The 13,759-nt window shown below is 39.9% G+C and overlaps 1 protein-coding gene across 5 annotated transcripts in view; it reads right to left on the bottom strand.

Annotated features, from left to right (window-relative positions):
- Window positions 1-7,089: 7,089 nt before the first annotated feature.
- The window catches only part of Ccser2 (coiled-coil serine rich protein 2), a 129,485-nt gene continuing 122,815 nt past the window's right edge, over window positions 7,090-13,759 (bottom strand). For 2 of the 5 annotated variants that reach the window (XM_036198906.1, XM_036198911.1), the window contains one exon: window positions 7,090-10,010. In XM_036198906.1, the coding sequence (XP_036054799.1) occupies window positions 9,228-10,010 (783 nt within the window). In that variant the 3' untranslated portion in view covers window positions 7,090-9,227. The remainder of the gene's footprint in view (window positions 10,011-13,759) is intronic. The other 3 variants (XM_036198909.1, XM_036198908.1, XM_036198910.1) reach the window with 3 other exon arrangements.

Genomic DNA, 13,759 nt, shown 5'->3' on the forward strand with positions numbered 1-13,759 from the left:
TGCCACCATTTTGTAGCCTCTATATCTAGTGGCTGTCCTGTTCTCTGACCCCAGATAAGTTTATTAGGGTGCACAGTATTTGGGGGAACACATAAGTGAATAGCTAATGACAACACAGAAAGATGCTGGACACATCAGTAATTAGGAAAATGCAAATACAAATCCATAATCTGGCACTACTTCATACCCAGTGGAAAGGATGTACTAAAAAATCACAGTGACAAATCTTGGCAAGGAAATAGAGGAATGGGGGCCACCAAACACTGTGTGTAGGGATACTAAATTGTACACTCACTTGGGAAAATAGTTTGACAGCTTCTGGAGAGATTCAATATAAATGTATCACACAGCCTCGCCATTCCACTCATAAGTATACACGAAGAGAAAAGAAAGTATATCCATCTAAAAGTCTAATCCTGGGTGTTGTTGGGATCTCTATTCATAATAGCCCTAAATGGAAAATAAGTAAATGACTCTCAGTTGGTGAATGTATAGAAAAATTGTGTATGCCTATACAATGGAATATGGTTTAGTAAGGAAAGAAAAGAACTGACAGTTGCTAGGACTTGCTAAATGGAAGAAGTCTGACATAGGATACTACACTCTGTATGATGCTATTTATATGAAAATACAGCAAAATGTACACACACGAAAAGGAGGTTTGTGGTATCTTCCAGGAAAGAGGAGACATTAATAAATGAGTATATACGTCTTTACTAAGTGATAGAAATATCCTAAAATTGATTTATAATGAGGCCTAGTAAACTTACTATGATGTCTTCAAACTGTATAGTTGGGCAGGTTAAATTATGTATGTAAAATATGACTCAGTGAAGTACAGTTGTCTTTTGGTGTCTGAGGGAGATTGGTTCAAGGGCTCTTGAATCTAAATACATGGGTGCTCAAATTCCTTAAGTAAAATTGCATACTGCTTACATATAACCTATACACATCCCCTTAAGTACTATGACTCCAAGATAATTTACAATGCCTAATATGCTGTAAATGATATGCAAATATATGTTATGTGCATAAAATCAATATAAGTTCAATAAAACACAACTTTTCCCTTGGATCTTTTCAAAACACTGATAAGAAACCTGCATATATATGTAGGACTGGCTTATCAGCTCAGGGAAAAAGCAAAAGTATAAAATGAGAACAGGTAGCTTTGGGAACAAACCTACTAAAGATGATTAATCTTCTCTCCAGTGAGTCTGGGGAGGAGGATGGGCCCAGGGAGTAGTACCTTGTCTGAAAGACGCCTAATTTTCAAATAATATACAATGTATAGTACAAAGTACCAAGGGAAACTGAGCTCAATCCTCTGACCTGATGAGATTACTCAAATGCTAGAGAAACCTCAGGCCACTCAGTTAAAAGGCAGCAAGAATACTCATATTTTCTTTGCCTTCAGACAGAAGAGGGAAGAGAGAGCTTGCTTCTCTTGGTCACTTCCTCAGCTCCAGACCCCGTGCAGCCATCCACATGCACATACCTGCCCTGCAGAAATCGCTTTTTCCCATCAGGCCAAGTAAAGGACAACAGTGAGTGTATATGGGTAAGGCACCTATCTTTGACATTTGAATTTGTCACAGTCTGTTGAGTGACAGAACAAGAGCTTGTTCCAAAAGAAAGGAAAACATCCATTTTCTCGGGCAGAGAAAAATAATGGCAGAATTTCATTTGCACTTAGCAGATACTAGAGAGACACTGGTGAGACTGGCCGCTGGCCAGTGAGTATAGAAATAGTAACAGGAGAATAGCTGCCACAAAATAAGTCAGTAGTGGCTTCAATTTTAGCAGGGTAGCTTGCTTTGCCCCTCTATGCAGTCAGTAAACCAATTCAAGAAGGAAGCTCTAAGCAGGCATTGTGTTGCTGAAAGCTGGACAGACCGACTCTGGTTGGCATAAATAAAGAGCATAAAGACTGGGCTCTCCCTCCTTGGCTCAGAACCAGGCAGCAGAATTGGGTGGTCTGCCCTTCAGCTGATCTAAGCCTGGGCGGCGGCAGGCATCAATAAACAAAGCCATGAATGCTCAAGTCTTTGGCCAAAGGGAGCTGTGAGCCAAACAGCCCCACCTCCCCCATATTGCATGTTCTAGGGTCTAGCACCATCCAACCATTGTTTAAAAACCTGTCCATGTGTATATGCATTCTGTCCTTCCAGGCATGAAGGTGAAGTTAACATAACAAGAAACAGTCCTCTTGGAACAGGACCCAGGAAATCACCACTCAGCGTAGATTTACATCTATGACACTCCTATTTGGGAGGGTGTAGACAGAACCAAAGATGAGTAACTAAGGACATTTAAGGAGAACCCAGAGACGGGCTGGTGTAAGGTAGGGTGAATCTCCCCATGCCCGGCTTGTATGCACCAAGAGAACAAATGACCCAAGTTTGAGAAGAAAGTCTGTCATTAATAGTTGAGCTGTCTCTTACACACAACATTCTCAACTTCAATAACCTGAGTGAAAGAAGGAATGAATACATGAAGCTACAGTGTGAGTTCTGATGTCAGGTAGACAGGCCCTCAGCCGTGTCACTGAATAGGGGACTTAAAATGCGATCATATTACAGGAAGTTAAAAACAGATAGCTCATTAACTCTGTGGCTGGGGAGATCAGCTACTGAATGTCTAGAGAAATGACCTTATTAAACACACACACACACACAAGCTTTTCTCCATAAAAGTACTCTCATAACTAAAAAAATGTGTAGACACAAAAGCAAACGATCTAAAAATTGTACCACCATTATTGTTATTGTTCTATACAGGTATCAATAAGCATATGCATGACCTCAATGCCTCTGTCTCCTATCTTGCTTGTGAATTGTTATAATACAGGTATTTTGAATACTGTGAATATAATGGGCATATTCTGATAAATATTTAAGATTATTGCTTTGGTTGTGAAATTATTTGTGTATAGGATTTTGTCATTCTCTTGAGATGTGGGTTGTTTTAGCTTTCCATACCATTGAACACAAAGATGTATTATAAGCAGAATGTCATGGCACTGTGTGTGTCTCAAACAGCTGGCCAGGGTCAATGCCTCGGTACTTCTATAGCTGTTTCATGGGGTGACTTTTTGCATCGTTCTTAAGTGTTGCAAGTTATGGCTCCGTGGAACTGTCCTTGAATTCCTGGTAGCTCTGAAAGGCTCCCCCACTGCCCAAGCCAAGCTCTCTCAGAATGAATTACAGCAGCCAGAACAAGGTCCAGGCTTCACAGGGTGCTCATGGCTGGTGCAAGTCCTTTCCTGGGCATCTTCCTCCTGGGCTCTGTCCAGCCCTGGAACCAGCCAAAGCATACCCCATTACCAGGACACTGGCCATCTCATATGCACATCTCATTAGTCACAAAATTAAACAAATGAGTACATTAATAACCCATCACACACTGTATTACTTTTTGAGTTGTCAGTGCAACTCATACAAATCATCGTGGAAATTTAAGTTTCCTGTAATTTAAAATGATTGTGTCATAATGTGCTTACAAAAGATTCAGACTGGTTAGTGTGTTGGTATGTGCTAATAATCTTATTTTTGTGTGTCATTTTAAAATTCCCAAATGCAAGTCTTATTTATGGAACAAGCAGTTTTCAAAGTGAGTTACTCTGTGGCCCAGAATACCTGTAGTGTCCACTTGAGCTCTGCAGGTTGTGGCATCTTGCTGCTGGACCCCCCCCCCAAGACCCCAGGAAGCCAGGCACACACCAAACATATCCAGTGTTCCTGTCACAGTAGTGATTAACATCTGAGATGTGATGATGCTCTAGAAAACATTCATTGTATCGTCACTTGAAATATTATCAAAGAAGCAATTTTCAGACCCAAAGTTGACTGTGAATGAGTAAAGTAACAAGTCATGCTTTAGAATCTGGGAAACAGCAATTCCGTGCTTATAGCTGAGGAGCAGAAAAGCCTGTGAGGAAGTTCCTTTTGGATAAATTTTACACAGAATAGACATTAGGTGGAGAGTTATGGTGAGGAGATGACCCATAAATGGAGAAAAGGGTCTTTGAATAAAGTCTCTCTTCAGAGAATCACCTGGGGAGTGTGGAAAAGTCTCAATTTTGTCTGAATAAGAGGATGAGGGAGAAAGGCATGGTCATAGATCTGAACACCACAGCAAGACTTCCAAAATGAGATCTGTGGTATGAGATGGTAAATGGGAAATTAGTTTAGGAAGGTTGAGAACCCATCATGTTAAATTCTATGAACCTACAGTAGAAAGTAGGACACTGTGTTATGTGGCTAAAGAATTCTTGAATACAGACTTACATGTTTATTTATATTCATATGTGTGTGTGTGTTTTCAGTGGGTGATAAAGTTATAATACCAAGAACAAACATAATACAACATCAAATAGAACAGTATGGGAATTAAAGCATAGACTGGAACAGAGCTTGATAGGAGTCATCATAATGTCGCCTTACTGCTGTGTTCAAAGAGAGGACCAGGGAATACAAGGAAGGGTGGCTGTTCCTGAAGTGGCCTCCAGGCAGGGGACACTTGTCCTGAGCACACAGAGGCCAGCAGGTCTCATCTCAAACCAACAGGAGAATCACTGGCTTCTGCCTGTCCTTTCTGTGGGGAAAGATTCTTTTTAGAATGAAAATATAGACGCAAATGTGTACGTGAAGGCACTGGAGTGATCATGTCCCACTGAATGAAAGATTTGAGTCACTGTAAACCTGTAAACACTAAGAAGTCAGACAGCATTGAAGGTGAGAGAGCTATCTTTAGAGGTAGCAAACGTGACTGCCAAACTTATTAAGTTTTCCTCAACTCTTTCTGGGACACACACACACATCTCCACTTTGGATCAATGCAATGGTATTATCCTTCTATCAATTTTTTGTATAATATCTGATTAAGAATTAAAAATGATATCTTCCCTTTTTATGCAAATTGTATTAAACGAGTTTCTAATTCAAGGTATTTTGTGTATGGACTGTTTAAGAATGACTGAAAATTAAGATGTCAAGTTCTCCCTTGCACAGCTTCCTAATCAAGGCAGCTGCTTCAGACATTGATAATCCTAATTATTTTCTTAAAGCAGGTACTTAATTCAAATGGAAACCAAAGCACTGGACTGCTACAGTCAGTGAACATGTGAATCCTCAGTCCTGAAATTCTCAGGTATCATGGCTTGAGGTATAACGTATGTGTAAATAAAACGTCAGAATTTGAAAATTGTTATTTAACAGTATCCTATATTTTAGTAGGGGAAAGATATTAGAGAAAAACTGTAGAGAGACAAGCATATTTTTATAATTATGAACTTTATTTTTTATTTACTAAGCCAACATGTTCAGGAAAGACTTTACATCTGGTTTCCATAATTCATTTCACAGGCAAATTCTAATATACATTATGTACTCTGAACTGGATTGTAAAATCAATGGGGAAAACGACATTGCAGATACTGTTTCTGGTTTTAGTCATGACTAAGTTCTCAAGGCCAGCATTACTCATTATGGCAATGAGCTACCAAGAAAGGGGGTGGCTTTTACTTGACAAGCTGAAGACACAATCTTTAATCAATTACATAATTATAGAAACCTCATAATCATCTGTCCAAATGTATCCTCTCAAATTGCTGCAGCAGAAACTTAAAGGGACCTGTGGAAAGACCAAAAGAAAACAGAACTCAAGCATCAGAATCAGGAACACAGCAAGGCCATCATCTCCAAGGAAAACCTCATGTATTTATATTACGGCTACACTTCAATTGCAAAGGTGTGCACAAGCATGCAAATGTAACTAGCCAAGCTAACTCAGCAACATGGAAATTACAGTGTAGGATGGAGGGTGTGGGGATGGTTGTTGCAGTCTTACTGGCCTTCAGTCAAGCTCATTTGACCCCAAAGTGCATCCTCAGGAAGCTGGCCAAACTACTTTGATGGCAAACAGGAGCACCTGTATCTGGAACCTTTCAGAAATGACAGTTACGGGGAACAAGTTGTCTTTGATACATTGAGTAAAATACTTAAAGGAACAATGGACATTCCAAGAAAACTTAGTGCTATCATGGGCAAAGTGGCATGCTGGGATACAGTTTGGTGAAAGGCTGTACAGCTTCCTTCAAACAGCAACATTTACAGAGATATTCATTTCACTAAACAAAGCCACACCCACAGGAGGCAATTTGATATTCCAGGCACAGCACAACTACAATTAAACTCATGTAAAGTGCATATCTGATATTGTCTTTCATACTCACATTTTTCCTCACTAAATGCTTAGTAAGTTATCTAACATCTATATATAAATACAAGGAATAGTAGTTGGTGTGCCTGAAAATACTGCACAAATGAAAAATGAGACTCCAAAAGAAAAGTAATACGTAGATGGTCTGTGGTAAGAAATCATCTATAATCCTTTGTTGGAAGGCTTGGAATCAGCTGTACCTATGCCAATGAACATCTTAGCCCAAACTTTCTTTGAACAAACTCAGGGCTACACAGCAAAACTCCATCTCACAAAAACCATCATTTAAAATGCATCCTGTTAAAAGCCAAATGAACAATTCTGTGTATTTTCTATTCATACATGTAAGAATCACCCAACTCATCCTTGGCGCTTGGAATTCACCCACTCCCACTATCTTTGCTGACAGATCAGAGTGAACGAGCTACGTTTCTGTAAAACAGTTGGCAGAGTGTTGGTTTACAGATGCAAGATCAAGCCAAATGTGAGAAAGTGACCTCTGATTCAGCAGTGCTTGCCCTCACCTCCACTTCTTAGTGTTACTAGGAGCAGACATGGTACTCTTGCAGCTTTTCCAGAAAACTGCAGGCAGATAGTCTATGGTGTTTGTGAATGCATCCTAGCTGTTTTTCTCTAGGTAATGTATTTGCAGCATACATTATGTCTGAAAGGGTACTGCTGAGGGCTGAGGATGGAACTCACTTGGCCAAGTACTTGCCTAGCACACAGGAAGCCATGGATTCAACCTCCAGTGGCACATAAAACCAGGTGCAGTGGTTCATTCTTGTAACCCCAGCACTCTGGAGATGGAGGCAAGAGATAAAATACATCCAAGGTTATCTTTGGCTACACAGTGAGTTAGAGGCCAGCCTGGGATAGGTGAGGCTCTTGTATAAAAACAAACAAACAAAAACCTATCTTCTATCAGGACCTCAGGTCCAACCCAGGTATATAGAGAGTGAACTGGTGGATAAACATTTCTGCAAAGTCATCAGGGAGACAAAAATTAAAGGGGCCAAAGATTAGAATAAACAAATTACTGGAGTCAACATGTTTTTCTAATAGACAATGATGACATTTCCATCAGACAAAACAGTTATAAATAAATTTACAATGTTAAACTTTCCCCTAAGGATAAGGCTAACTTGTAAAAGTATTTCACAAGAGTCTATACAAATCTCTAATTTAAAAAACAACAACAACATTCATCAGTATGTTTTATTGCAGGGAATAGAGTATGATTGTAGCCGATATGCGATGCACGAGATTAGTTTTCATTCTCTATAGGGGAAAGCACATGTGCTCACATACAGCAGCAGCCAACCTGGCTCACTTTCATGAACAAAGGGGTGCTTTTGTCCATAGCAGTGATGACTCAATAGCCTCTGGCCTATGTTCAGGGCGTCCTGAGCTTCAGTTCTTCTCTGACTAAAGTGCTGAGGTGTGAGACTATGCTCACCCATTTCCAAACCCAAGAAAGGTCAGCATCTCCAAGGGCAAATTCACTTGAGGGGTTGTGACACATGAGGGAAGACTGCCCCCAAACGGCAGCAGATGTGACTTGGAAGCTTTCCACTAATGCATTTGATACCATGCTTCTCTTTGTAACCTGGTTACATTTTAAAAGGAAGCCCTAGCAGTTTGTTTTGGCCATAATTCCTTTTGATACATTTTTTGGTCAGATAATCAGATACAGATCCTGTAAGGTTATTTGTCTGAAAACTCTTGATTTGAATGACATGAATGATGGATGACCAGCCTAAAGACAGCATGATTTGGGCAAATGTAAGGTAAATTTACTCAGCGGCATGGTTGGGTTCCTGTCCACAGTTACCTGGAGGCTGCACATCTGCAGCACATCTTGAGGAAGTACACTCTCTACCTACAATTTCAATTTTCCCCAAATCTACTTTTCAAGAAACTGCCATTCAAAATAGAAAAGGGAAACTCAGGAAACCCAGAAAAGCAACTTATTATGATAGTCTTAAATTTATATACATTTCTCAGTGTTTTAACTCATTTTTTATAGAAAATAAGCTTTAAATTCCTCTTACATCCTCTCAAAATTTTGTGCAAATATTTCAAGTCCATTATTCCAGTCTTCAGATATTAGCAAATAGTCAAAAATAAATACAAATATTACAATAAAGACTAAATTTTAAATTTTCAATGTATGTTGTAGAAACTTAAATATGATGGATCCATAAGTTAACAGGGTTTAAAACTCAATTACCAGCAAAACTCTAGCACCAACAGAGGTTACAACTAATATACCCTTAGGCATCTCAAGCTCTCCAAATTTATCCAGTAGCAATATAAGCAAATAGTACATGTGTAAATGAAACAAGGTGTTATAACAACATATATTTGGTTTACATAAAATAATAAAAACTGTCAGCCTGGGGGATTTGTCTGATAAATGGAGAAACAGTAGGACTATATTACTGATCCTAGAAAGGAGAGAGAAAAAACCTATAAGGACTCGCCGACTAAAAACCTGGTCTTTACTTATTGTGGAGATTTTGCATAGACCTCACATACAAACACTGGCCAGAATCTTGCTTATGGACAATCATCTTCCATCATCACTATGGATCTTTAGTTAAAATAGTAACCATATTCATATTCACAGTAAGAGTAAGCAAAGGGGTGGGGTTTTGATAACCACAGTTATGGACCACAACAGGACTAAATTAGCAAAGTACATATGTTGCCTGATAAATGGAATCCTTTGACTTTTCTGGTGTGCAGAGAGAGGGCTGGATAGCATGACTTGGCCTCTGAGATGGATAAGTAAACTTGTGTTTACCTGAGACAAGAATGTGCAAATGGTATATAGTTCAACTAGGATATATAAAATGGAAGAGGCAAACTAGTAGAAGCTTCTCTGTTTTAATTTTAAGATTTGCTGTAATGGAACCTCAAACACAGTAATAAACTGCACATAAAGCTATTACAGAGCAGACTGTTTTCAAAAGACAAATTGGCAGATGATGGCTATGCACTTAATGTATCTTTGGTTTAGGAAGACGAGAATATCGATTAGAGGCCACACAATCCCCAGAATGCAAACTGCTGTGTGGATTCTGCAGTTCTTTTGGTCGTGCTAATGGCCTTGGGATGTTTGTCTTGGTTTGAGACTCTAGTTGGGGACTGATTATTTGTTTTTGTTTGAAAGAGCCAGAAGGGGGACGGAGTTTAGATGCTTTCAGATTTAAATTATTTGCAAGATTGTTTTGATTAGACGTTGGCTGATGTTTTGAATTACACTGTGCGATTACTGGTGCCTTCTTACATGTGGAAGTCCTAGTTGATGATGAATCAGAATCTGGAGGTGGTGCCGAAGAACTCAAGATGGATGGCTTTAAAAGCTGCAAGGACTTGGGCTGAGGAGACTGGTTTCTTCCAACTCTCTTAGTCTGGTCCACTGTACTTGACTGGGAAGGTGTCTGAGGTTTAGGTACAAACTGCAAGTCACTAGTTTGGTTCTTTGCCAAAAAAGAAGGCTCTTGAGCATCCATAGTCATGCTCAGGTTCGTTTCAGAAGGTATGTCCTTCACCACATCCACTGTGAACTGTGGGCTTGACGAAAAAGGACGGTCTTCCAAACCATAGCTGTTTTCTTGTTGCAAGCCATGTGTACAGCTTCCATCTGGATGTGCACCACTCTGACACATGCCTTGGACTGTATATTCACTGTGGGCCTCGATATGTTGTGGCTTTATTAGTTTTCCCTGGGCGTGGTCTGTAGGTCTGGGAAGGCTGCTGGAAGGCTGTAGTACTTGAGGCTGTTAAAATTAAAAAAAAAAAAAATACCAACAATTTATATTAGAAATTTACCCAGAATTAATGCAAGTTCAATTCCAATTAAGCAAATTGCCACTTATTATACTTTAATATGGAAAATATGTGATTTTTTTTAAAGTAAAGGATGAATTGCAGGATCCAAGCAAACTCATGACATACATTAAAATGATAATGCAAACAAAAATGATAGAGGCAGCAAACACTGAACAAGAGCCAAAATTAAATGGGACAAAGGAAAGCCTTTAAGTATTTAATGAAGAAAAGAATCCCTGCGTCATTACATTTATTATCTTCAACCTTATCTACAAGGGATACAGAGGAACAGTTCACTATCACTTTGATTTAATTTCCTTTAAGTGGCACTCACATTTAATGGTAACCTTCAGGATACTGCCCACTTTACTTTATGTACATCGTTTTGCATGTGTGTGTATAGGCGCACCACGTGTTCCTGGTGTACTTGGAGGCTAGAACAGAACATCAGTTCCCTTGGAGCTAAAGTTACAGATGGTTGTAAGGTGTCGTGTTTGCTAGGAACTGAACCCTGGTCCTGTGTAAGAGCATTCAGAGCTCTTAACCAATGAGTCATTTTTCCAGCTATGGTGCACTTTAAAGTTCATTTTTATACGAGTTGTCAAACGCTGTCTCTCTTTTACCAAGAGATACACAAAGTTTAGAAAAGACTATAGTGTTAGTTTATGTGAAATTCTAATGATTTACACAAAAGTGTCTCATACACTTAGCCCAGTATGTTCAAAGCACTAAACTCAACCCTAAGAGCCCCTCACGGCCCAACAGCCTTTTCAGTGACAGCTGAGAGAGCATCAATGTGCAGCTACCTGGAACTGGAACCAAAACACAGCAACCAAGTTTTCAAGGCCCTAGTAGCCTTGCGTACCCTCAGCAGCCAACTCAAGAGAACATGCAACTTCCTTTATTTTGGGTTATTCACTAACACAGGGATCAGTTAGAACAAATCAGTAACCATCTGTTTCCTCTCCCACATACATACTTTCTATTTCATAATTTGGGCTAAAATGTCAAAAACTTTGGGTTTCAAATGTGGATTTTCTTTTAAAGATTTTATTTATTTATTTATTTTGTACACAGAAGAGGGCGCCAGATCTCATTACAGATGGTTGTGAGCCACCATGTGGGTGCTGGGAATTGAACTCAGGACCTCTAGAAGAGCAGTCAGTGCTCTTAACCTCTGAGCCATCTCTCCAGCCCCCATCAAATGTGGATTTTAACAGATCATTTTTCATTAATGAAATATTTTTAAAGATTTATTTATTACACAGAAGAGGGCGCCAGATCTCACTACAGATGGTTGTAAGCCACCATGTGGGTGCTGGGAATTGAACTCAGGACCTCTGGAAGAGCAGTTGGTGCTCCTAACCTCTGAGCCATCTCTCTAGCCCCATTAAAAATATTCTTAACTATGTTAATGCACAAAGAAACCTTACTCAATGTCTCTCACATCTGCTGCTGAAGGGATGGTGGACCTTTCTGACTGCATCACTGTATTCTTTTACTCCTTGACGAGCAGCAGAAGTGGCTGCTGAGGATCAGCAGTGAGAGACAGAAGTAGCATGCATGGATGGGAATGACTGAGAACAGGATCACCATTCAGGAAGGATGCCTGAGAGCTGCCCAGTACTTTAAAAGGGGGAGGGGGTGCATAAGCTACCATGCCAGTCCACATTCCAGCCTGGAGGAAGGAGTCAGCAAGTCTCAACTCCTGAGAAGCTAGGCACAGCTGATGAATTTGGGAGAGGGGTATGGGTTTTCTTTAAGGGTACTGCCTCTGACAGGTTAACCAAGCTCCAGTGCAAGACCCTACACCAGGGAGAACACAACCAGGCCTTGATAGGTTATTTTATTTTTAGTCTTTAAAAAGAATAGAATGTTGGGAGGAGGTGGAGAGGTGAGGGTAGATCTGGGAGTGGTTAGTGGAAGGACTGAGTGGGTGAGAATGATCAAACCACATTGTATGCATACACGAAATTCTTTTTTTTTTTTTTTTTAATTTTCCGGAGCTGAGGACCGAACCCAGGGACTTGTGCTTGCTAGGCAAGCGCTCTACCACTGAGCTAAATCCCCAAACCCAATGAAATTCTTAAAGAATAAAAAAATATATTTAAAAGGCAGAACAATAATCAAATTAAACCATACAAAACAATGAATGTTAACATTAACTGTAGCTGCAGAATGTTCAAACTAAAGCTAGCCCAATTACTGCCTAAAGCTAACTATCCAGACTTTAAAGACAGTGGACACTTTTTTTTTAAACTATTGAGAGGCATATTTATTTATTTATTTTATATTTGTGTTTTAATTCTACACATCAGCCATGGGTTCCCCTATCCTCCCCCCTCCTGCCCCCACCTCCACCTTCCCCCCATCCCCTCTCCTCCATTCCCTTCTCCTCCAGGGCCAAGACTCCCCTGGGGATTCATTTAAACCTGGTGGATTCAGTACAGGCAGGTCCAGTCTCCTCCTTCCAGGGACAGTGGGCATTTTTCAATCCATTACCATGGATGTGAATAAACTATCCTTCAAAATGAAAGGAACTAAAATATCATTAGTAACTAATTCAGTCGATTCTCCTGAAGGTTTCCTAGTAAGAATGTAAAAGCAATCACAAAAAGTCAAAAATACTTAATAGAAAGAACAAGCAAGGCCAAACTAAGGAAGTCATAATCCTTAGTATGGAAGGTGGGGGCCTGGAGAAGGGCAGCACTAATGGCCAAGTGCACAGCACCTGTTCTCTCTTTTCACCTCCAAACAGAGTAGTTTTCTCATACCAATTTAAAAGATCTTAAAGCAATTTAAGAACCAAAAATAAGGTGGGCGGTGGTGGTGCATGCTTGTAATCCCAGCACTTGGGAGGCTGAGGCAGGTGGATCTCTGTGAGTTCGAGGCCAGCCTGGTCTACAGAGCGAGTTCTGGGAAAGGTACAAAACTACAGAGAAACCCTGTCTTGAAAAACAAAAACAAAAAACAAATAAAAAAAGAACCAAAACTATCAGTGACAATTTTAAAAGATGACTTCTTTGTATGTTTATTACCCTAGAAATAAAAAAGGTGCTACTGGCTTGCATTAAGACAAGTAATCAGAGCGCCAACTTCCAGAAAAGGACCACTGTGACCTGAATGTGACACAGCAATTTGCACTGTTAATTATTCACATTCCCTACTTCTCATGAAGAAACACATGCAAACAGTAGAATCAGAAAGATATGCTGCACGTGCTCAACATAACAAAGCTCCATTTACAAGACTGACAATTAGAAAGTGACAGAGTTTCTAAGAATATACCATGCTGAGTCTTTTATCTGAGGAAATAAGACTAAATAGTTACACAAACAAAAGTCTAAACTATCATCTGTGGCAGTTTGAATGCCACTGGCCCCATAATCTCATAGGGAGTGGCACTATTAGGAGGTATGGCTTTGTTGGAGTGGGTATGGCCTTGTTGGAGGAAGTGTGTCACTGTGGGGTGGGCTTTGAGATCTCTTTTGCTCAAGCTTCCCTCAGTGTGACTTTCAGTTGACTTCCTGTTGCCTGCAAGATGTAGCACTCTCAGCTCTAGCACAAAATAAACCTACAATACCATCATGCTTCCTGTCATGATGAGAATAGACTGAACCTCTGGACTATAAGTGAGCCACCCCAATTAAATGTTTTCCTTATAAGAATTGCTGTGGTCATGGTGTCTCTTCACAGC

The sequence above is a fragment of the Onychomys torridus genome, chromosome 9 (assembly GCF_903995425.1).
Source record: "Onychomys torridus chromosome 9, mOncTor1.1, whole genome shotgun sequence".
NCBI classification, from domain to species: domain Eukaryota; kingdom Metazoa; phylum Chordata; class Mammalia; order Rodentia; family Cricetidae; genus Onychomys; species Onychomys torridus.